Source organism: Hyperolius riggenbachi, chromosome 6, assembly GCF_040937935.1.
Source record: "Hyperolius riggenbachi isolate aHypRig1 chromosome 6, aHypRig1.pri, whole genome shotgun sequence".
NCBI classification, from domain to species: Eukaryota; Metazoa; Chordata; class Amphibia; order Anura; family Hyperoliidae; genus Hyperolius; species Hyperolius riggenbachi.
In genome coordinates, this window is record NC_090651.1 from 271973563 (window position 1) to 271997032 (window position 23470).

At 45.7% G+C, this 23470-nt stretch overlaps 1 protein-coding gene across 2 annotated transcripts in view; it reads right to left on the reverse strand.

Moving 5' to 3' along the window:
* The window catches only part of ANAPC4 (anaphase promoting complex subunit 4), a 103601-nt gene extending 80373 nt beyond the window's left edge, over positions 1-23228 (reverse strand). Inside the window, exons 1-2 of one of the 2 annotated variants that reach the window (XM_068240857.1) lie at positions 23146-23228; positions 10843-10999 (exon numbers count right to left, since the gene is read on the reverse strand). In XM_068240857.1, coding sequence (XP_068096958.1) covers positions 10843-10950 — 108 coding nt within the window. In that variant the 5' untranslated portion in view covers positions 10951-10999; positions 23146-23228. Of the gene's footprint in view, positions 1-10842; positions 11000-22951 lie in introns of both variants that reach the window. The other variant, XM_068240856.1, reaches the window with a different exon arrangement.
* Positions 23229-23470: the final 242 nt, after the last annotated feature.

The following is a 23470-nucleotide window of genomic DNA, read 5'->3' on the forward strand; positions in this document are numbered from 1 at the left end:
TGGTATCAATATGGGAATCAGTAAAATCACACTTCATTTATGCCTCTCATTCCTTCATTAGTATACACTAATGGTACACTCTCCCTCATATGTCCCATAAACATTCCATTGTAACCTTCCTCTACAGGTCATGCACTTCCCTCCATTCATCCAAGTGACCTGCCCATACCTCATTCAAGAGTCATGAGAGGAAGCGAGTAGCAGTTAAGCCCCACCTCTATGTACAGTAGGCAAATCATCCCCAATCATAGGAGAAAAGGTGGACCAAGCGATATAGTGCGCACATGACTTCAAATCTGACCACTAAGTCTCTGATAAGCAACACAGCTCTTATTACACTACTGGGGATAAGTGTGGATGTAAAAATTGTAGGCTGAAAAGGGACTTTAACCACTTCGGGACCACAGTCTTTTCGCCCCTTAAGGACCAGAGCCTTTTTCTCCATTCAGACCACTGCAGCTTTCACGGTTTATTGCTCGGTCATAAAACCTACCACCTAAATGAATTTTACCTCCTTTTCTTGTCACTAATAAAGCTTTCTTTTGATGCTATTTGATTGCTGCTGCGAGTTTTACTTTTTATTATATTCATCAAAAAAGACATGAATTTTGTCAAAAAAATGACTTTTTTAACTTTCTGTGCTGACATTTTTCAAATAAAGTAAAATTTCCTATACATTTGAGCGCGAAAGTTATTCTGCTACATGTCTTTGATAAAAAAAAAAACATTCAGTGTATATTTATTGGATTGGGTAAAAGTTATAGCGTTTACAAACTATGGTGCCAAAAGTGAATTTTCCCATTTTCAAGCATCTCTGACTTTTCTGCGCACCTGTCATGTTTCATGAGGGGCTAAAATTCCAGGATAGTACAAATACCCCCCAAATGACCCCATTTTGGAAAGAAGACATCCCAAAGTATTCAGTGAGAGGCATGGTGAGTTCATAGAAGATTTTATTTTTTGTCACAAGTTAGCGGAAAATGACAGTTTGTGACAAAAAAAAAAAAAAAAAAAAGTTTCCATTTCTTCTAACTTGCGACAAAAAAAAATGAAATCTGCCACGGACTCACTATGCTCCTCTCTGAATACCTTGAAGTGTCTACTTTCCAGAATGGGGTCATTTGTGGGGTGTGTTTACTGTCCTGGCATTTGGGGGGTGCCTAATTGTAAGCACCCCTGTAAAGCCTAAAGATGCTCATTGGACTTTGGGCCCCTTAGCGCAGTTAGGCCGCAAAAAAGTGCCACACATGTGGTATTGCCGTACTCAGGAAAAGTAGTATAATGTGTTTTGGGGTGTATTTTTACACATACACATGCTGGGTGGGAGAAATATCTCCGTAAATGACAATTTTTTTATTTTTTTTACACACAATTGTCTATTTATAGAGATATTTCTCCCACTCAGCATGGGTATGTGGAAAAATACACCCCAAAACACATTATACTACTTCTCCTGAGTACGGCGATACCACATGTGTGGCACTTTTTTGCACCCTAACTGCGCTAAGGGGCCCAAAGTCCAATGAGTACCTTTAGGATTTCACAGGTCATTTTGAGAAATTTCGTTTCAAGACTACTCCTCACGGTTTAGGGCCCCTAAAATGCCAGGACAGTATAGGAACCCCACAAATTACCCCATTTTAGAAAGAAGACACCCCAAGGTATTCCGTTAGATGTATGGTGAGTTCATAGAAGATTTTTTTTTTTTGTCACAAGTTAGCGGAAATTGATTGTAATTGTTTTTTTTCACAAAGTGTCATTTTCCGCTAACTTGTGACAAAAAATAAAATCTTCTATGAACTCGCCATTCTCCTAACGGAATACCTTGGGGTGTCTTCTTTCTAAAATGGAGTCATTTGTGGGGTTCCTATACTGCCCTGGCATTTTAGGGGCCCTAAACCGTGAGGAGTAGTCTTGAAACCAAATGTGGCAAAATGACCTGTGAAATCCTAAAGGTACTCATTGGACTTTGGGCCCCTTAGCGCACTTAGGGTGCAAAAAAGTGCCACACATGTGGTACCGCCGTACTCAGGAGAAGTAGTATAATGTGTTTTGGGGTGTATTTTTACACATACCCATGCTGGGTGGGAGAAATATCTCTGTAAATGACAATTATTTGATTTTTTTTACACACAATTGTCCATTTACAGAGAGATTTCTCCCACCCAGCATGGGTATGTATAAAAATACACCCCAAAACACATTATACTACTTCTTCTGAGTACGGCGATACCACATGTGTGACACTTTTTTGCAACCTAGGTGCGCTAAGGGGCCTAACGTCCTATTCACAGGTCATTTTGAGGCATTTGGATTCTAGACTACTCCTCACGGTTTAGGGCCCCTAAAATGCCAGGGCAGTATAGGAACCCCACAAGTGACCCCATTTTAGAAAGAAGACACCCCAAGGTATTCTGTTAGGAGTATGGTGAGTTCATAGAAGATTTTTTTTTTGTCACAAGTTAGCGGAAAATGACACTTTGTGAAAAAAAAAACAATACATATCAATTTCCGCTAACTTGTGACAAAAAATAAAATCTTCTATGAACTCATCATACACCTAAAAGAATACCTTGGGGTGTCTTCTTTCTAAAATGGGGTCACTTGTGGGGTTCCTATACTGCCCTGGCATTTTAGGGGCCCTAAACCGTGAGGAGTAGTCTTGAACCCAAATGTCTCAAAATGACCTGTGAAATCCTAAAGGTACTCATTGGACTTTGGGCCCCTTAGCACAGTTAGGCTGCAAAAAAGTGTCACACATGTGGTATCGCCGTACTCAGAAGAAGTAGTATAATGTGTTTTGTGGTGTATTTTTACATATAACCATGCTGGGTGGGAGAAATATCTCTGTAAATGACACATTTTTGATTTTTTTTACACACAATTGTCCATTTACAGAGAGATTTCTCCCACCCAGCATGGGTATGTGTAAAAATACACCACAAAACACATTATACTACTTCTCCTGAGTATGGCGATACCACATGTGTGACACTTTTTTGCAGCCTAGGTGCGCTAAGGGGCCCAACGTCCTATTCACAGGTCATTTTGAGGCATTTGTTTTCTAGACTACTCCTCACGGTTTAGGGCCCCTAAAATGCCAGGGCAGTATAGGAACCCCACAAGTGACCCCATTTTAGAAAGAAGACACCCCAAGGTATTCCGTTAGGGGTATGGTGAGTTCATAGAAGATTTTATTTTTTCTCACAAGTTAGTGAAAAATGACACTTTGTGAAAAAAACAATAACAATCCAATTTCCGCTAACTTTTGACAAAAAATAAAATATTCTATGAACTCATCATACACCTAACAGAATACCTTGGGGTGTCTTCTTTCTAAAATGGGGTCACTTGTGGGGTTCCTATACTGCCCTGGCATTTTACGGGCCCAAAACTGTGAGTAGTCTGGAAACCAAATTTCTCAAAATGACTGTTCAGGGGTATAAGCATCTGCAAATTTTGATGACAGGTGGTCTATGAGGGGGCAAATTTTGTGGAATCGGTCATAAGCAGGGTGGCCTCTTAGATGACAGGATGTATTGGGCCTGATCTGATGGATAGGAGTGCTAGGGGGGTGACAGGAGGTGATTGATGGGTGTCTCAGGGGGCGGTTAGAGGGGAAAATAGATGCAATCAATGCACTGGGGAGGTGATCGGAAGGGGGTCTGAGGGGGATCTGAGGGTTTGGCCGAGTGATCAGGAGCCCACACGGGGCAAATTAGGGCCTGATCTGATGGGTAGGTGTGCTAGGGGGTGACAGGAGGTGATTGATGGGTGTCTCAAGGTGTGATTAGAGGGGGGAAATAGATGCAAGCAATGCACTGGCGAGGTGATCAGGGCTGGGGTCTGAGGGCGTTCTGAGGTGTGGGCGGGTGATTGGGTGCCCGCAAGGGGCAGATTAGGGTCTAATCTGATGGGTAACAGTGACAGGTGGTGATAGGGGGTGATTGATGGGTAATTAGTGGGTGTTTAGAGGAGAGAATAGATGTAAACAATGGATTTGGGAGGTGATCTGATGTCGGATCTGCGGGCGATCTATTGGTGTGGGTGGGTGATCAGATTGCCCGCAAGGGGCAGGTTAGGGGCTGATTGATGGGTGGCAGTGACAGGGGGTGATTGATGGGTGGCAGTGACAGGGGGTGATTGATGGGTGATTGACAGGTAATCAGTGGGTTATTACAGGGGAGAACAGATGTAAATATTGCACGGGCGAATTGATAAGGGGGGGGTCTGAGGGCAATCTGAGCGTGTGGGCAGGTGATTGGGTGCCCGCAAGGGGCAGATTAGGGTCTAATCTGATGGGTAACAGTGACAGGTGGTGATAGGGGGTGATTGATGGGTAATTAGTGGGTGTTTAGAGGAGAGAATAGATGTAAACAATGGATTTGGGAGGTGATCTGATGTCGGATCTGCGGGCGATCTATTGGTGTGGGTGGGTGATCAGATTGCCCGCAAGGGGCAGGTTAGGGGCTGATTGATGGGTGGCAGTGACAGGGGGTGATTGATGGGTGGCAGTGACAGGGGGTGATTGATGGGTGATTGACAGGTAATCAGTGGGTTATTACAGGGGAGAACAGATGTAAATATTGCACGGGCGAATTGATAAGGGGGGGGTCTGAGGGCAATCTGAGCGTGTGGGCAGGTGATTGGGTGCCCGCAAGGGGCAGATTAGGGTCTAATCTGATGGGTAACAGTGACAGGTGGTGATAGGGGGTGATTGATGGGTAATTAGTGGGTGTTTAGAGGAGAGAATAGATGTAAACAATGGATTTGGGAGGTGATCTGATGTCGGATCTGCGGGCGATCTATTGGTGTGGGGGGGTGATCAGATTGCCCGCAAGGGGCAGATCAGGGGCTGATTGATGGGTGGCAGTGACAGGGGGTGATTGACGGGTGATTGACAGGTGATTGACAGGTGATTGACAGGTGATTGACAGGTGATCAGGGGGGATAGATGCATACAGTACACGGGGGGGGGGGGTCTGGGGGGGGTCTGGGGAGAATCTGAGGGGTGGGGGGGTGATCAGGAGGGAGTAGGGGGCAGATTAGGGACTTTAAAAAAAAATAGCGTTGACAGATAGTGACAGGGAGTGATTGATGGGTGATTAGGAGGGTGACTGGGTGCAAACAGTGGTCTGGGGGGTGGGCAGGGGGGGGTCTGAGGGGTGCTGTGGGCGATCAGGGGGCAGGGGGGGGGGAAATCAGTGTGTTTGGTGCAGACTAGGGTGGCTGCAGCCTGCCCTGGTGGTCCCTCGGACACTGGGACCACCAGGGCAGGAGGCAGCCAGTATAATAGGCTTTGTATACATTACAAAGCCTATTATACACTGTTGCAGCGGCGATCCGGATGCCAGTAACCCGCCGGCGCTTCCGAACGGCCGGCGGGTTACGGCGAACGGGGGGCGGAGCCAGTCCCCGGCGGCTGATCGCGTCACGAATGACGCGATCGCCGCATAGCCACTCCCGCAGCCGCCCCCGCCGATGGGCGTATTGCGGTCGTTTGGGCCCAGACTTTGCCGCCGCCCATCGGCTGGGGGCGGTCGTTATGTGGTTAAAATGTGCTTTCTACAGCATTTCCTGAACAGCAGTTGCTAAGTCTAACAAAATAGTGTGCAAGGGAGTAGGGAGGCTTCCTGGTATTTTACTATTTTGACAGTTACACTGCCGTTCAGGAAGCACTTTTGAAAAAGGAAGAAAACCCTGAGTATCCCCCATGAGGAGATGGATTAGTCCAAACCCTGTCAGATTTTAACCACTTAAGGACCACAGGCTTTATCCCCCCCAGTAACCAGGCTCTTATTTACAAATTAGGCCACTGCAGCTTTAAGGGCTCACTGCAGGGCCGTACCACTCAGCACACAAGTGATTCCCCCCTCCTTTTCTGCCCACCAACAGAGATTTCTGTTGGTGGGCTCTGATCCCTGCCAGCGTGTTTTTTTTTAAAAAATTTTTTATTTGTTCGTTTTTTTAATGCCCCTCTACCCCTCTCTTCGTCCCGGGGGGCTAGCCAATCACCGTGATCGGCCGTCATAGGCATCAGCCTATGACAGCCGATCCCTCCAGAGCCTCCCAGGGGGACAACCGTGTGACACGTAGATCGCAGCGCTGTACAGTGTAGATAGACGGCAGTATATCTCCTAGTGGCGATCTCAGCTGGGAGACTGATGACGGAGCTCTGTCATTCAAGCGGAGAATCCAGCTCAATCTTCTGCAAAACCCCGCCCCAGGATTTCACGCCAATTGGCGTTGAGTGGTCCTGGGGATGCCGCTGCGTCCACACCATGTGGCATGGAGCGGTCGTAAAAACAAGTTAAAGGAACACTATCGAAGTTTACAGTAGCTTGCAAAAGTATTCGGCCCCCTTGAAGTTTTCCACATTTTGTCATATTACTGCCACAAACAATCAATTTTATTGGAATTCCACGTGAAAGAACAATACAAAGTGGTGTACACGTGAGAAGTGGAACAAAAATGATAGATGATTTCAAACATTTAAAAAAAAAAAAATAACTGCAAAGTAGGGTGTGCGTAATTATTCGGCCCCCTGAGTCAATACTTTGTAGAACCACCTTTTGCTGCAATTACAGCTGCCAGTCTTTTAGGGTAGGTCTCTACCAGCTTTGCACATCTAGAGACTGAAATCCTTGCCTATTCTTCTTTGCAAAACAGCTCCAGCTCAGTCAGATTAGATGGACAGCGTTTGTGAACAGCAGTTTTCAGATCTTGCCACAGATTCTCGATTGGATTTAGATCTGGACTTTGTCTGGGCCATTCTAACACATGGATATATTTTGTTTTACACCATTCCATTGTTGCCCTGGCTTTATGTTTAGGGTCGTTGTCCTGCTGGAAGGTGAACCTCTGCCCCAGTCCCAAGTCTTTTGCAGACTCCAAGAGGTTTTCTTCCAAGATTGCCCTGTATTTGGCTCCATCCATCTTCCCATCAACTCTGACCAGCTTCCCTGTCCCTGCTGAAGAGAAGCACCCCCAGAGCATGATGCTGCCACCACCATATTTGACAGTGGGGATGGTGTGTTCAGAGTGATGTGCAGTGTTAGTTTTCCGCCACACATAGCGTTTTGCATTTTGGCCAAAAAGTTTCATTTTGGTCTCATCTGACCAGAGCACCTTCTTCCACATGTTTGCTGTGTCCCCCACATGGCTTGTGGCAAACTGCAAAAGGGACTTCTTATGCTTTTCTGTTAACAATGGCTTTCTTCTTGCCACTGTTCCATAAAGGCCAACTTTGTGCAGCGCACGACTAATAGTTGTCCTATGGACAGATTCCCCCACCTGAGCTGTAGATCTCTGCAGCTCGTTCAGAATCACCATGGGCCTCTTGACTGCATTTCTGATGTGCGCTTTCCTTGTTCGGCCTGTGAGTTTAGGTCGTCAGCCTTGTCTTTGTAGGTTTACAGTTGTGCCATACTCCTTCCATTTCTAAATGATTGATTGAACAGTGCTCCGTGGGATGTTCAAGGCTTTGGAAAGCTTTATGTAGGCCTAAGCCTGCTTTAAAATTTCTCAATAACTTTATCCCTGACCTGTCTGGTGTGGTCTTTAGACTTCATGGTGTTGTTGCTCCCAATATTCTCTTAGACAACCTCTGAGGCCGTCACAGAACAGCTGTATTTGTACTGACATTAGATTACACACAGGTGCACTCTATTTAGTCATTAGCACTCATCAGGCAATGTTTATGGGCAACTGACTGCACTCAGACCAAACGGGGCTGAATAATTACGCACACCCCACTTTGCAGCTATTTATTTGTAAAAAATGTTTGGAATTATGTATGATTTCCGTTCCACTTCTCATGTGTACCCCACTTTGTATTGGTCTTTCACGTGGAATTTCAATAAAATTGATTCATGTTTGTGGCAGTAATACGACAAAATGTGTAAAACTTCAAGGGGGCCGAATACTTTTGCAAACCACTGTATGTTTATTTTTGAAGCCCTCTAGGGCCTGTTTCCACTAGAGAGGAAATTGGGCCGAATCCGCAGTTTCCCCACAGGCATAGCACATGGGGAAACTCTGCCATAGAAGATAACGCTGCTGCCGCTCAAATCGCTTCCCATAGCGATTTGGCGACACTGCAGCAAGTTTTTGTGTGAGTGGCAGCGAATCCCATAGCCGTGCATGGCATGGCTTGCAGGATTCGGCTGCATACTCGCAGAACAGGAAGTGCCGTCGTGCGTCTCGTAGGATGCGCGTCAGCTTGTGGAAACGAAGCCTTACAAATAAGGAGTGACTTGGTAATTGCAGATGAACATCCGTCACCTTATTAGATCTTGCAAGGTGCTAGGACAGTGCAGGGGTGATGGGTGATATATGTTTATCTATTCAGCTTCTATTCCATGTAGGCGGAATGTGTCTTTTCTTCTCTGCACTAGCCTTGCTGGAGTGAGAAATTCAATGGTTGAATTTCTCACTACAGCGTGTGAAATCTGTCTGCACAAAAGAACCCACTCTGCTGTGGGCACAGCATGGATTGTTTATTTATGACTAGCAAGGCATGGATTGTTTATTTCCAGCAAGCTTAGTGCAGAGAGAAATTCCTGTACCACCTACACTTAGTAGATGCTGAATAGATATACCCGTCACCCCTGCACTGTCCTAGCAGCGAGCAAGATCTGACAAGGTGACAGATTTTTTTTCTTTACTATCATTACCTGCAATTACCAAGTCTCTCCTAACTCCTAAAAAGCTTCAGAAAAATAAATAAAAATAAAATAAAAAAACTTTGATAGTGTTCCTTTACTGCTTTAGTGGACCTTCAAAAAGGTACCTGAATTGGCAAGCATGTACTGCTGGAAAAGCTGCCATGAGCAGGCAGTGCACAGCAATTTTACCGGTACCAACCCCAGGAGAGTAGTGCGTGTTAGGCTATTAGTGCAACACGCGGACTCAGCAAGTTATGCGGCTACACTCCCTTCCACGTACAAGCAAAGCTGCACTAACGGGCTGTGCAGTAACACAGAGCCATTGTGCATAGAAGAAAAGGCTGTACACAAGCAGCTCCATGCTACTGCACAGGCAATCTTGCGCTTGAGCAATAATGTAGCCACGCTCGTACACAGACAGGTGCACAGCCACAAGAACATATTCGACAAGCCCTTGTAGAATATGATCAGAGGGAGTCCAGGTCTTGGTTAGCTCTAGGTTTATGGGGAAGCCTCTGAATTATCCAGACTTCAGGTTCTCTTTAAGAGTACGAGTGAAATCGCCGCCGGGAGACTTGGGCGCAGGATACAGCCGACATATGGCTTACCCTGCTCCTGCACAAGTCCTGGCGGTGTTAATTACTATTTCCCCCTCCAGGTCCACGTGGATGGTAGGGAATGATGTAATTCGCGGCCGAATTACAGTGTTTGAAATGTAACTTCAGCTCCGTCTTCTGACAGCACCGAAATTACTCACTGTGCGCTGCTATAGCAGTAATTCCTATTATGGTCTATGGTGGTGCTGGCTACGCCCAAATCTCCGGTGCTGTATACAACTTGTTTGCTCTTTAATTCACAATGAAGAGTCCTACGGCAAGATTCCCTACACTGCTACAGCGTACAGAGGTCACCCTAGTGGCTGCAGCTCTGAAGCTTTGTGCCTGCAAGAAGAAAATTTCAATATAAAATGTTCTCTGTCTTGTCTGAATATAGACTTCAAATAAATGTGATATCTGCATCTTGAATTAACAGACAAGTTTTCACAATATACATTAACTGCTACTTCTTTCCAATCAGCTAATTTCTGCAGTATTTTGTGTGAAAGCATGTAAAATGACACCTAGCTGGTGATGTCAGCACTATACACAGATTAGGGAGAATTTACAGCATTTTTAGAAAGTTGTGAACCTCAACAATTCGGCTGAAATACTTGTGAGGTATTTTATCACTCCTTTGTTTGCTTAAAGGGAACCTTAACTTAGAAATATGTTGATGTTTCCTTTTAAAGGGAACCAGAGAGGAATGATTTTTTAAAATAGAAAAAGAGTTTATACATACCTGGGGCTTCTTCCAGCCCCATAAGCCTGGATCGCTCCCACGCCGCCATCCTCCGCTTCCTGGATCCGCCGGTACCGGGCCCGTCACTTCCGGCGGACGCGGCCAATTGTCCGCATCACAGGGGTTCCCTCCATACCCGTACTCATGCGGCTGCGCAGTAGGCAGCCGCACGCGTACCTGTATGGAGGGAGCCCACTTTGATGCGGAGAATTGGCCGCGTCCGCCGGAAGTGACGGGCCCGGGAACGGCGGATCTAGGAAGCGGAGGATGGCGGCGTGGGAGCGATCCAGGCTTATGGGGCTGGAAGAAGCCCCAGGTATGTACTGGCCGACTCGCGGCAAAAACGGGACCCGGTATCGGCGGTTCCAGGCAGCGGAGGACGGCGGCGTGGGAGCGATCCGTGCGTATGGGGCTGGAGGAAGCCCCAGGTATGTATATTTGATCCTCTCTGGTTCCCTTTAAACAATACTAGTTGCTTGGCAGTCCTGCTGATCTCTTTGGCTGCAGTAGTGGCTGAATCACACAACTGAAACAAGCATGCAGCTAATCCAGTCTGACTTCAAAGTATTAGAGACACAGAATCAGCAGGAGAGTCAGGCAACTGGTATTATTTTAAAATGAAAAATGCATATCCTTCTCAGCTAAGGTTCCCTTCAAGGGAGTTATGAGACCTTCCTGGACGAACTTAGTGTAAACAGGAATATACTTTAGCCATTTACCTCTGCACCTTTACTAATGTTAATCTGGACATCTGTGGATTCAGTAATCCATCTTATTTGAAAACATTTTTACTTTGCACTCCCTCGGCCACAGGAAAAAAAGAAACATGAAAACATACCTCACCAGTTTTGTTGACCAGTGCAATAAGATCCCTTCTTGGGGACCAGGACATAAATATGATCTCATGGGGCAACTGCTTCTCCCCAACCTGGCGAAATGAAGGCATTGTGAATCTTCAGGAGATTCTTTATTCAGTCACTGTCTTCACCCTGTTACTGGAATATGAAAATAGGAATTGTGGCCTATGGTATTTACAATAAAATGCTGTTATTTTTTTTTAATTATACAGAATTGTTTAGACTGGCATGCTTATACACATGACTATCATCTGCAAAGATTCTCTCTTTTCAGCCTCATCACAACGTAAACATAATAGCCTAATTCATTAGATACCCACCGCCGAAATCCATGTTTGCCTTATTTACAAAGGAGCAATCAGCGCAAGGGCTTGTTCACACTCGGAACACAAATCTTTTTTTCGCTAAAGTACGCAATTTTGCCACAATTTGCATTTGTGATTCCCGTTCAATAGAAAGAGAATCACATTACAATCGCCCCAAAATGCTGCATGCAGCACATTTGTGATATATACAAGTCGCAAATACTGCAGTGAGAATGATCCCATAGGGTGATCAGCAAAGCGCTGAAAAGTGCCCGAGTTTAAACCAGCCCTAAATGCCACTTTACAGCTTATCAAATAATGTTCATGGGCTACAATATTCACCAGGTTGCCATAGATCGCCGCTTTAGGAAGCAGAAGTATGCAGACACAGTTTAAGTCAATTTCCCCAAAGTAGAACAACAGCAGATCCGGCACAGGTTGCAGTAAATCAAAATTCTTTTATTCCAGCAGGTACATGCAAAACAATAGGAGTAGAAAAGTGGTCGGCCTGACAGCCGTTTCACGGGTTCCCCCGCTTCTTCTTTTGTGCCTCTGAAGAAGCGGGGGAACCCGTGAAACGGCTGTCAGGCCGACCACTTTTCTACTCCTATTGTTTTGCATGTACCTGCTGGAATAAAAGAATTTTGATTTACTGCAACCTGTGCCGGATCTGCTGTTGTTCTACTTTGGGGAAATCAATGTATCTATGAAGTACGAGCACGGTTGAATGGTGATCAGATTCCAGCTGCTGTTCCCAGTCGATTGAGTGCCAGTCTCATCTCTTTTACCTCTCTTGATTACAGTTTAAGTCAATGGGCTTGCTTCACTAAGACAAATAGCATGCCTTATCAGAGTTAACACGCCTTATCGGAGTAGCATAGCGAGCGCTAGGAACTTATGCCTGCTAATTGGCAATGACGAGAGCTCCACTCGTCCTGCCCTGAGCCCCTGCGGGTCCAATCACTTTAAAGGACATAATCCCCGCACTTTGATTGGCCCAGTAGGCTGCCTGTCAAGTTTCCTGTCAAGTGACAGACAGCCTATTGGGCCAATCAAAGTACAGGGATAATGTCCTTTAAAGTGATTGGACCCACAGGGGCTCAGGGTAGGACGAGTGGAGCTCTCACCATTGCCAATTAGCAGGCATAGGTTTGTAGCGCTCGCTATGCTACTCTGATAAGGCGTTATAGTAAATCAAGCCCAATGAGTCAAATACTACAACTTTTCCAGGCAAGAAGTAACAGTTGTGGTTAGCAATCCGTAAACCTATTCAAGCAAATGGAGCTGCACTTATTGCCACCATACAAAATTTTATTGCCCTTTTTATACTGTCCACATAATGAAAGTGGCAAACAGGTTTTGAGAAGTGGAGAACACAAAGGGCACTTTCACAGAGTCTGATGCATTGCAATCGACAATATCGTCACAATGCGATGCAATTATATTCGTTTGTGGCTAATTCTACTCAAAATATAGTCTGTCAACTCTCTAAAACTGCACAATTTATGTCTAAGGGCTTCTTCACGTCATTGATGCAGACTGGCCATGCGCGACCGCACACCATTTGTGCTTCTGTGCGCAGCTGATCCCATTCACCACAGAAACTGGGTCAGCACTGCTCTTGGCCACAAACTGCATACAGCAGTGTGATAGCGCATCGCACTGCTGCGCAGTGCACATGATCAGAAGAGTACATTTGAAATCGGTGCCGGTAGAGTTGGGTGCAGGATACAGCGGTATATGGCTGATCCTTTTTCTGCACAAGTCCAGGCCGTTTTAATTACTATTTCCCCTCCAGGCCGCCATGGATGGTGGGGGAATGAAATAATTTGGCTTCCAGCCATTGCTGGAGGCCGAATTATTGTGTTTTTAAGCAACCTCGGCTCCGTCTTCTGACGGCGCCGACGTTACTCACTGAGCGCTGCAATAGGAGTAATTCCTATTATAGTCTATGGAGGCGCCGGCTGCACCCAAATCTAGCAGCGCTGAAAAGCACTGCTCCGGATCAGAAAGGCATAAGTGCTGTCTATGCACTTCTGCCATTCTTGCGTGTCGCACACCATAGGCGTTGCCGAAATGCGCACAGAAGCGTGTATGATGTGAACGAACCCTAAGAGCCTAAACACACTTGCTCTTTACATTTATGTTGCACGGGACTGCTTGTTTACATTTTTCATCAATGCATAGCAGTCTGTAACATTGATGTGTTGCTGAAAAATGCACAGAAGGTCCCAAATGTGCTCAGTAACTTAAAAGACAATCAAGGTGACATGTGACATGATGAGATAGGTATGTGTAGCGGAAAATTGTTACTTACCTATCCGTAATTTTCCTTTCCCGATGCCTTTATGTCATCACACCAATGGGTAGATGCCCCGCCCACTCTACCCCATAGGACGTGAAATATATAAATTTGTATGCATCCTCCGCCCCCCCAGTCTCGTCAACCTCGGAATCACCGAAGTGAACAAGAAGGGAGGGCGTTGTGTGATGACATAAAGGCATCGGGAAAGGAAAATTACGGATAGGTAAGTAACAATTTTCTGCTTTCCCAATGCCTATGTCATCACACCAATGGGAATTAACTAGGAAATGAAGGGAGGGAGAAGAAATGCTGTCACACAATTTTTAATTATATTTTCTGCGTAACAGTGGAACACCCTAGATGGATCATCCTGGGAGACTTCAATGCATGGGTGGATGATCACGACTCCCAGCTAGGAAGTGAACTACTTCTCATAATGAATGAACTGGGTTTCTCTCAGGCTATCAACCTCCCCACCCATACGAAAGGGCACACCCTGGATCTTCTATTTCATTCCGGACTTTTAATATCACACATGGATATAAACCCAGTGGTATGGTCAGACCACCACACCATCCACTTCTCTCTGACAGCACCAGCGATAAAACACAGAGGGAAAGAACTCATAAAATACCGTTCACTGAAAGATGTCTCACCCCAGCACGTTCAGAATATCCTCAACTTCGACGCATTAACCAACCATTGTGCAGACCCAGACTCCATGGTCCTGATATACAACCATGCAGTGTCATCTGCCTATGACGCCCTCGCTCCAGTTCGCATCAAACGATCTACACCACTTCACCATGCACGGTGGTTTGACAGCTCACTAAAGGACCTAAAGAAAGAAGTGCGCAGACTAGAAAGGAAGTGGCGAAAATCTCAGAATTCAAAAGATAAACACACCCTTGTCTCTCACCTGGAAAGCTACCAAAATGCGATCACCAAGAAAAAATCCTCCTACCTATCACAGGAGATCGCAAAGGCCGCCAACAGACCAGCCCAACTATTCCGCACAGTTGATAGACTATGTAATCCATCCTGTCTAAAACCCACTATAACTCCCTCAAAGGAGCTATGTGAGAAATTTGCCTGCTACTTTGCTGACAAAGTATCTTCTATTCGGTCTCTCATTCAGTCCACAGCACCCAAGACTCATGCAACTAATGGAAATAGCTGCAAAAACAACCTAACACCCTGGACTGATTTCAAAAGTATTAGTGAGGAAGAGATCTCAGACATCCTCTGTCGTCTCCGCCAGACAACCTGCGACCTGGACCCTGGACCAACTAAACATATGCTGAAATGCCCTGACCTGCTTGGTCCAGCATTTCACAAAATAGTAAATTGCTCTCTGCAAGCAGGGAGGTTTCCTACCTCTCTAAAAGAAGGAATCATCAAGCCCCTTCTTAAAAAACCTTCCATGGATCCAGATGCTATGAGCAGCTACAGACCTGTCTCCAACCTCCCCTTCTTAGGTAAAGTTATTGAAAAGGCTGTCTATCTGCAACTTGAAACCAGGCTGTCAGTAAACAACATCCTGGACCCTCTACAATCTGGCTTTAAGAAACACCACAGCTGCGAAACAGCCCTCATCCAAGTCTGCAACGATCTGCTCATGGCAAGGGACAGAGGGGAATGCTCCATCCTAATCCTGTTGGATCTCTCAGCTGCTTTTGATACAGTTGACCATGAAATCCTGCTTAACAGACTGCAGGAGTACTGTGGCATCAGTGGATCAGTCCTCCAGTGGTTCAGATCATTCCTGACTGACAGAACACAGAGAGTCTCCCTAGGACCTATAATGTCCAAACCTGCACCTCTACAATTCGGAGTGCCACAAGGATCAATCCTATCCCCTCTGCTGTTTGCAATCTACATGTTGCCACTCGGTACACTTATCCAACGACATGGCCTGACGTACCACTGCTACGCCGATGACACACAGCTATACCTGTCCTTCAAACCTGGTGGAACAGACCCTACCCCAAAAATAAACTCTTGCTTAGCTGAGCTACAGGCATGGATGAATGATAACTGGTTGAAACTGAATGCTGACAAAACTGAGGTCCTGTTTGTCCAAAGCCAGTGCTCGCCATCAAAACAGCTCTATCCTAAAGCAACACCAATCAGGATTGGGAATTCAGACATAAACAGCTCCAACCTTGTGCGCAGCCTTGGCGTACTAATCGATGGGGAATTGAGTTTCAGAAACCAAATTTCATCTGTAGTTAAATCTTCCTTCTTTCATCTGAAGAACATTGCAAAGATTAAACATCTGATTCCCCCAGTGGATCTTCAAACCCTAGTCCACGCCTTCATCACATCACGGCTGGACTACTGCAATGCCCTTTATGCTAGCCTCCCCAAAAAAGACCTGCGTCGCCTGCAATTAGTGCAGAATGCTGCTGCCAGATTGCTAACAAACCAGCCTCGCTACTGTCACATTACACCGATCCTTCGCTCACTGCACTGGCTACCAGTAGAATGGAGAATACTCTTCAAGATTGGACTGCTGACATTCAAATCCCTGCACAATCTGGGCCCTGGATACATGAAGGACTTGCTGAAGCTGCACCACACCTCTCACAACCTCAGATCAGCAAGTTCTATAAACTTGGTCACTCCCAGAGTGCACCTCAAAAAATCTGGAGACAGAGCCTTCTGTCATGCTGCCCCTACTCTTTGGAACTCCCTACCACACCCAGTAAAGACAGCACCATCCCTGGAGCTATTCAAATCCAGACTGAAAAGCCACCTGTTTAGCCTGGCATTTCCAGATTTATAAAATTCTTCCTCTGTACCACGATGGTCGGAGCCATGCTTATGCGCTTTGAGTCCCACGGGAGAAAAGTGCTTTACAAATGTTATTTGTTGTTGTTGTTCTATACATTAGTAGCACTCAAAACAGCTCTTCCAAACACAGCAGTTGATTGTGCAGACATATCAAGCCTGTAATGTCTCATGAATGTATTAATACTCGACCAGTTGGCCGCCTGACAGATTTTGTCTGGAGGGACTCTGTTCATTGCTGCCCATGAAGTGGATACACTACGTGTTGAGTGGGCCACTATTTGTTCCGGGGGTTTTAGCCCCGAGCTTCTGTAGGCCGCCTGAAAGGCTTTAACAAGCCAGGAAGCCACCGTTCTCGTGGAGGCAGGCTGTCCTCTCCTGCTTCCTGCTGGAACTACCCAAAGCCTGTCAGTAACCCTAAAGTCCTTAGTGGCTTCCAGATAGGTTTTTAGCGTTTCAGCGATATCCAACGGATGCTTTGTTTCCGACTCCTCTTGAAAAAATACAGGTAATGTCCAGTCCTGGTTCAGATGGTACGTTGTTGCAACCTTTGGTATGAACCTTTAAATAGGACGTAATACCACACGATCCGGATAGAATGTGAGGTATGGTTCCTCACAACCTAGAGCCTGGATCTCCGATACTCTACCGGCTGATGCAACCGCTACCAGAAAGACTGATCTTAGTGTTAAGTTCCACAGCGTGCAATCTTGGACCGGAAAGAAAGGCTCTTTCGATAATGCCTCCAGCACTAGAGGGAGATCCCACTTAGGGAATCAATTTTTCCTTGGGGGTCTCAACTTTAGGACTCCTCTAACAAACTGCTTTAGTAAGGGATGATTGCCCCATGGTGAACCCGTTAGTGCAGTAATAGCCGAAATATGTCCCTTTATGGTATGGTAGGCTAATCCCTTTTCTACACCCCTCTGAAGGAAAGCAAGTACCTGATGAGGTTCAGGGGTCAAAGGATCGAATTGTTCCATACTAGCGAACTGTTCAAATCTATTCCAGACTCGAGTGTAGGTCGTGTTGGTTGTTGGCTTTCTAGCCTGAAGTAAAGTCTGTATCACTGCATTCGAACAGCCTAATGACTGTAGCCTCTTCCCCTCAACACCCAGGCCATAAGGTTCAGTTTCTGAGGTTCTGGGTGAAATATCGCTCCCTGCTGCAGTAGATCCGGTCTGTTGGGGAGAGGTAGAGGAGATTGTAACCTCAGCTCCCATAACAGGGAGAACCATGGCCGATTCGGCAAGAATGGTAAAATCGCGATCAGTGTTACCTTCTCTCTCAGCAATCTCATTAGTAATTGCGGGATCATTGGTGTTGGAGAATACACATAGCCAATCTTGAAATCCCAGCTTGCTGTTATTGCATCCGTCGCCACCGCCTGAGTGCAGGAGTATCTGGACATGAATCTGATGCATTTCGCATTGTTCCTCGTTGCCATCTATCTGAGGAAACTCGAAGTGGTTGCAAATCCATAAATAGACCTCCTGAGAAAGACTCCATTCGCAGTTGTCTATCTGATGTCGGCTGAGATAATCCACCTTCACGTTCTGTGGACCCGGGATGTATATTGCTCCACAAGTTTTCCTCTGCGAATCGGAATATCTCCTCCGTCTGTAACAATCTCTGACTTCTTGTACCCCCCTGTTTCTTTATATAGGATAACGCTGTCCGATTGTCCATCCTCATCAGCACTGATTTCCCTTGAATCAGACTTTGAAAGCTGTATAATGCCTGAAGTCCTGCTCTCAGCTCTAAGATGTTTGCTGGTGTCTGATCTTGCAGGGTATCCCATATTCCCTGCGCTGAATGTGTCTGGCAGTGCGCCCCCCAGCCTCTCTTGCTGGCGTCCGACGTAACTGTGATCAGCGGACCAGTTTGAATTAGATGGTTCTTTGCCAAATTTGATTCTATCATCCACCATTGTAAGCTGTGCCTCATCGTGGCTGTTATTAGGATCGTCTGATTCATCTGTTGCCTGTTCCATTGTTTGAGGAAACCCCATTGGAAGGGCCGAATGTGCCATTGTGCCCATCTGATCATTGGTATTGTTGAAGTGAGATATCCAGTTAAACTCAGACACTGTCTTGCGGTTAGCGCTTTCTTCGCTATTACTTCCTTCACTTTCGTTATCACTGTTAATCTCTTCTCCATTGGCAACTCCAGGCTGTTCTCTCGAGTCTTGAAAAGTGCTCCAAGGAACACTATCTCCTGCGTGGGATGTAATTGACTCTTGGTGAAGTTTATCTTCCAACCAAAATCTTGTAGAGTCTGAAGTAGGATCTGTCTGTGTTGTAACAGAAGACTTCGATCCTGGAACAGAAGTAACAGATCGTCCAGATATTGATAAAGATGGAGATCCTTCAACCTCAGGAATGCTACCACTGCTAATAGGACCTTTGTAAAAGTATGTGGAGCGGTACATATCCCGAAAGGGAGGCACGTGAACTGATAGTGGAGTGGACCTATTGCGAATCTCAGGAATTTCTGATACCTGTGATGGATGGGGACGTGCAAATAGGCGTCCTCCAAATTCACATATAGCATCCAATCCGACACCATCACCGAACTTGAGATTGTCTGTAGAGTTTCCATTTTGAACCTTGGCAGCTGTATTCGTTGATTCAGTTTCCTTAGGTCCAAGACTGGTCTCCAATCGCCCGTCTTTTTGCGCACGAAGAACAATGGGGAATAGAACTCCTTGCCTCTTGATAGTTCCGGTACTGGGACTATGGCCTTCTTTAGTCCTTCGTTAGAATTTGACTCTTTTCCTCTGATGTTGGAATGCTTGTCGGGGTGAAATGAGACGCTGGAGGGCCTCCTACAAACTTCCAGCGGTGGCCTTCTGTCACAGTCCTCAGCACCCAAGGGTTGCTGATGTTGTCCGCCCAAACTTGTCCAAACTCCTTCAATCTCCCTTCTACTGGACAAGTCTGGGCGGAGACACCCTCAAAAGGACTTCTGTTGTCCCTGAGCAGTAGGTGCCATTCTCTGTCTGGTAGCTCTCTGGAGAGTGGTCTGGGAGCTTTGCCAGTTCCTACGGTACTCACGACCTGGTCTGTAAGACCGGGAGTTGCGGTATCTTGGTTGTTGAAATCTGGGATGTTGGAAAGGTAGTTCCCTGTTTTTCCTGTCCTGGGGAATTAAGCCAGATTTTCCTCCCGTCACACGTTGTATAGCTGTATCCATCTCCTTTCCGAACAAATTTTTCCCGTCGTACGGAATCTTGCACCAGTCTACCCGAGAGGACAGGTCCGCCGACCAAGCCTTTAGCCAGAGAGCTCTTTTGGTCACGACCGACTGAACCATCGATCTGGCTGAACATCTGATGATATCCACAGCCGCTTCTCCCATGAAGTCGGCTGTGAGCTTTAGATCGTCCAATGCTGTAATTATAGTATCCCTGTCTACATCATTACGGAGGGCTTCTTCAATGTTTGATGTCCAGGCTCTTAATGCCTTAGATATTGAAGTAAGTGCTACCGCAGGTCTAGCTGCTCCACCAGAATTTGTGTAGATTTTCCTCAATTCTGAATCTATCTTTCTATCTAAGGCATCCTTAAAAGATGCCGCATTCTCTCTTAGCAGTGTTGTTGGTTTTGCAAGTCTAATAACTGAAGCGTCGACAACTGGAGGATTGTCCAGAAGTTTAGCTTTATCCTCCACAATGGGGTATAATTTAGAGAGTCTATTGCCTAAAGGAGGCCTCTTCTCAAGCTTCTCCCATTCCTCATTGATCAATTCCGCGATCTCATCCATGAAAGGGAAAGGTGTCGCCTTTTTCCTTAAATGTGAATAGTATTCTATATTTTTACTAATTCTAGAAGTATCCTCCTCTTCAGTTTCCTGCCACTGTATGGCCTCTCTCACTGAAGATACGTAGGGTTCTATAAGTGTGAAGTCAAAACCTATTGGTTGTATATCTTCCTCCTCCATCCTCAGCTGCTGCTGAGCAGTCGACGAACTTGCAGGCTGTACTGGCATGGAGGTAATATATTCCTTCATTGAGTCCTGTACTGCAACCTTGATTAACTCTGCCACGTCTACTGGAGGTTGCTGTGGTTCTGAGGACATCTCTTGAAAACATCTCTCACATACAGTTTTTCCGGGCATCACATCCCTATCACATGCCCAGCAACTCTTCCTGCGCCTGCTCCGTGAGCTTGATCTTTGTTGCCGGGGTGAACGACTTCTTTCGCGGTAGTAGTAATGTTGTGGACTGCGTATTCGCCATCTTGACCTACTCCGGGTTTTCTTGCTCTTCTTTCGATGTTTCCTAGGACTAACCAAAAAAAAAACTGCGGTCAGTCACTGCACTCAGTGTAGCGGGCAAAAAACCTACCTGTACACCCCCTACCTTTCTGCCCGAGGCTGGTTTGAAGATGATGCCTTGGAATCTTTAGGGATAGGGTCAGCTGAACCAGCTGGAAGGAAACCAAAGAATATAATCAGAAAAAAAGAAAATAGAAGAAAAAAGCTAGAAAGATAGCCGTGTCATTGCCCCCCTTTACCTGCAGCGTCCTGTTGATCATTCATAGTATTAGTAGATGTAGAGCTACTCCCCGCCATGGAGTCCCGTCTGTGAAAAAGCACTGTTAAACGCGAAACAATTGTCAACAATACCATCTACTCTGCAACTGGTCAACTACTTGCGGTGATGTATTATTGAATTAACATCTGAAATATTTCATCTTATATGTCACTTCTGGAATAAATGAAGCTTTATGAACTGGTGCCCACGTTAAGTTGTTTCTATTGATGAAAAGTATTAGTAGATGTAGTTGTGGTAGTAGCCGTAGAGGAGGAACCACTCGCCGGAGAGCTCATGCTGTCCGCAAAGCTAATCTCCAATCAGGGAGTTGGGGGGTGTCAGGAACGCTGATCCTTAGTCTCCTTCCACCATCAGCGCGAAGGACGCCGCGTTGACTGTTTAAATATCCGTATCCGGCTCCTCCTCTCCTCCAGTTAGTGTCCAATCAGCGGCGCCGTATGCGACCGGAAGTACGCCTAGCCACCGGAAGCACATCATGCGGAAGGAGCCGCTGGAGCGCAAGGAGGCAGTCCCTGAGACGCACGCCGTGCCGGGAGCAAGCCAGAGACCACGAGAAAAGATTCCAGGCCGGAACAATACTGCAATTAGCAGTCATTATGCACATTTTCAGGTACTGATCCCAGCCATTTAGACTGTTAAGGATTCCGACCTAGCCCCAGAACTCCAGCAAACTTAGAGGCTCTCCACAAACTAATTTATAGTTGCTAGGGGTTACTGGCCGAGGCCACCAGTATAGGCTGTAAAACTACAGCAGGTAGGGGGTAAAAAAAAAAAAATATAAAGCTAAAAATAGCCAGTTCTTCATTGCATACGTCCCTGAGGTGAGTTCCGAGGACAAAAGACTGGGGGGGTGGAGGATGCATACAAATTTATATATTTCACGTCCTATGGGGTACAGTGGGCGGGGCATCTACCCATTGGTGTGATGACATAGGCATTGGGAAATGTATAGTGCCAAGCACACAAATAACTTGGTTGTGTTCCTTTTTTTCTTTCTCTGCCTGAAAGAGACATCAGGTATGCAAGTGACAGTTTCTATCCGGGTCAGGACTGGGTCAGACTATAGCATAACCCTCACTGATAGGTAATTAAATCCTTTCCTGTCAGTAAATGGATTTCTGGAGCAGGAAAGAGATAAAAAGGATCACTAATTCATAGATTTGAGCTCTAGCATACTTCAAAGAAGGTGTCATTGAGCAGAGACAATGAAACAGTAAAAACTTAAAAACTAGATTTAAATATTAAATAAAACTGTAGGATATCTAAAAAAAAGTCATTTAGTAGAATCAGGACAAATACTATTGTTTTTCTCATAAGTTTATGTTCACCTTGAGACTCCTTTAAAAGAAACTTGAGATTAAAAAAAAAAAGCATTTATACTTACCTGGGGCTTCCTCCAGCCCCCTGTAGGCCGTGGGCTCCCTCACTGTCCTCCTGACCTGCTCCTTTGCCCTGCAGTCAGCTTCAGTAAATTATTCAGTCATAGTTCACTGTTGCAAGCATGCGCTCCCTTTTGATTGTGCTCCCATATCCAGGAGCGTTCTCCGCAACTCTGTAACTACGCAGGTGCAGAATGGTCTTGGCAACGGAAGCGCTATCAGGAGGAACTGGCGTCTGGATCACACATGCACAGTGAACCATGACTGAAGAAGCTTACTGGGGGACAATGGAGCAGCTGGAGGAAGCCCCAGGTAAGTATAAATTTGATTTATCTCAGGAACATTTTAAACACTAAAAACCAACTGTAAAATGTATTACAAAATATCAACAGGGAGAATTCACACTTAGGACTGCAGAAAATACCTGCAGCTTTCCATGGATGATTTTTTCATATGTACTGCGTGTTTAACATATGCGTGTTGCACAGTTGGCTGCTGAACTACAGGAATTGTACATTTCACCACAAGTGGTACTTGCACTAAAATGTGAAAAAGTCCACTGAGTAACATGTGCTGCCTGTCACATCTAATGCAATTCTACAAGCAGGGACACTGTGTCCAGTCCCTTCAAGTGTGTCCCCAATAGCTACAGATGCTCCATTTAGTGAATAAAAATAGAAGACTGATTCATATAATGTATACACTTTTATGCAAGCATTATCAACGTCATTTCTTATCCAGTGTGCATACCTGTACAGCCCTGAGCTCTGTGGCTGGATGTTGCAGTTACACTGTGCTTCTTCCTAACATCTTCTAATAGCACCAAAGCAGCAGCTCTAAATCACATGGAAGCTGACAGTAGTAAAGGAAAAGACAGCTCTCCACAATGCAGAAAATAAAGCCAGTAGCCAACAGCCAATGATTAGAAAATGTCCCGACCGTACCTAGAACTACAGCATTGAAACACCATTCCGAACAGCAGAGTCTACAGAGCAGAGCAGTTGGCAGAGAGAGTTGGAAGTGACATCATCGTCATGTGACTGCGTCATGTGACCTCCAGATTCGGCGGGTAATTAATGATTTTACTTGATTACAGACAGTCAGACAGAGGATAGCTGGAGGAGGAAGAGGAAACATTAGTAGCGTCCTGACAAACTTCGCTAGTTTGTTTAATCAGGCATATAGATTTGTCCCCTCATAAAAACAGCTAATTCTATGAAATCGTGCTTCCCTTTCAAACTAGACTGTAAAATGCTACTAAGTAAGGTA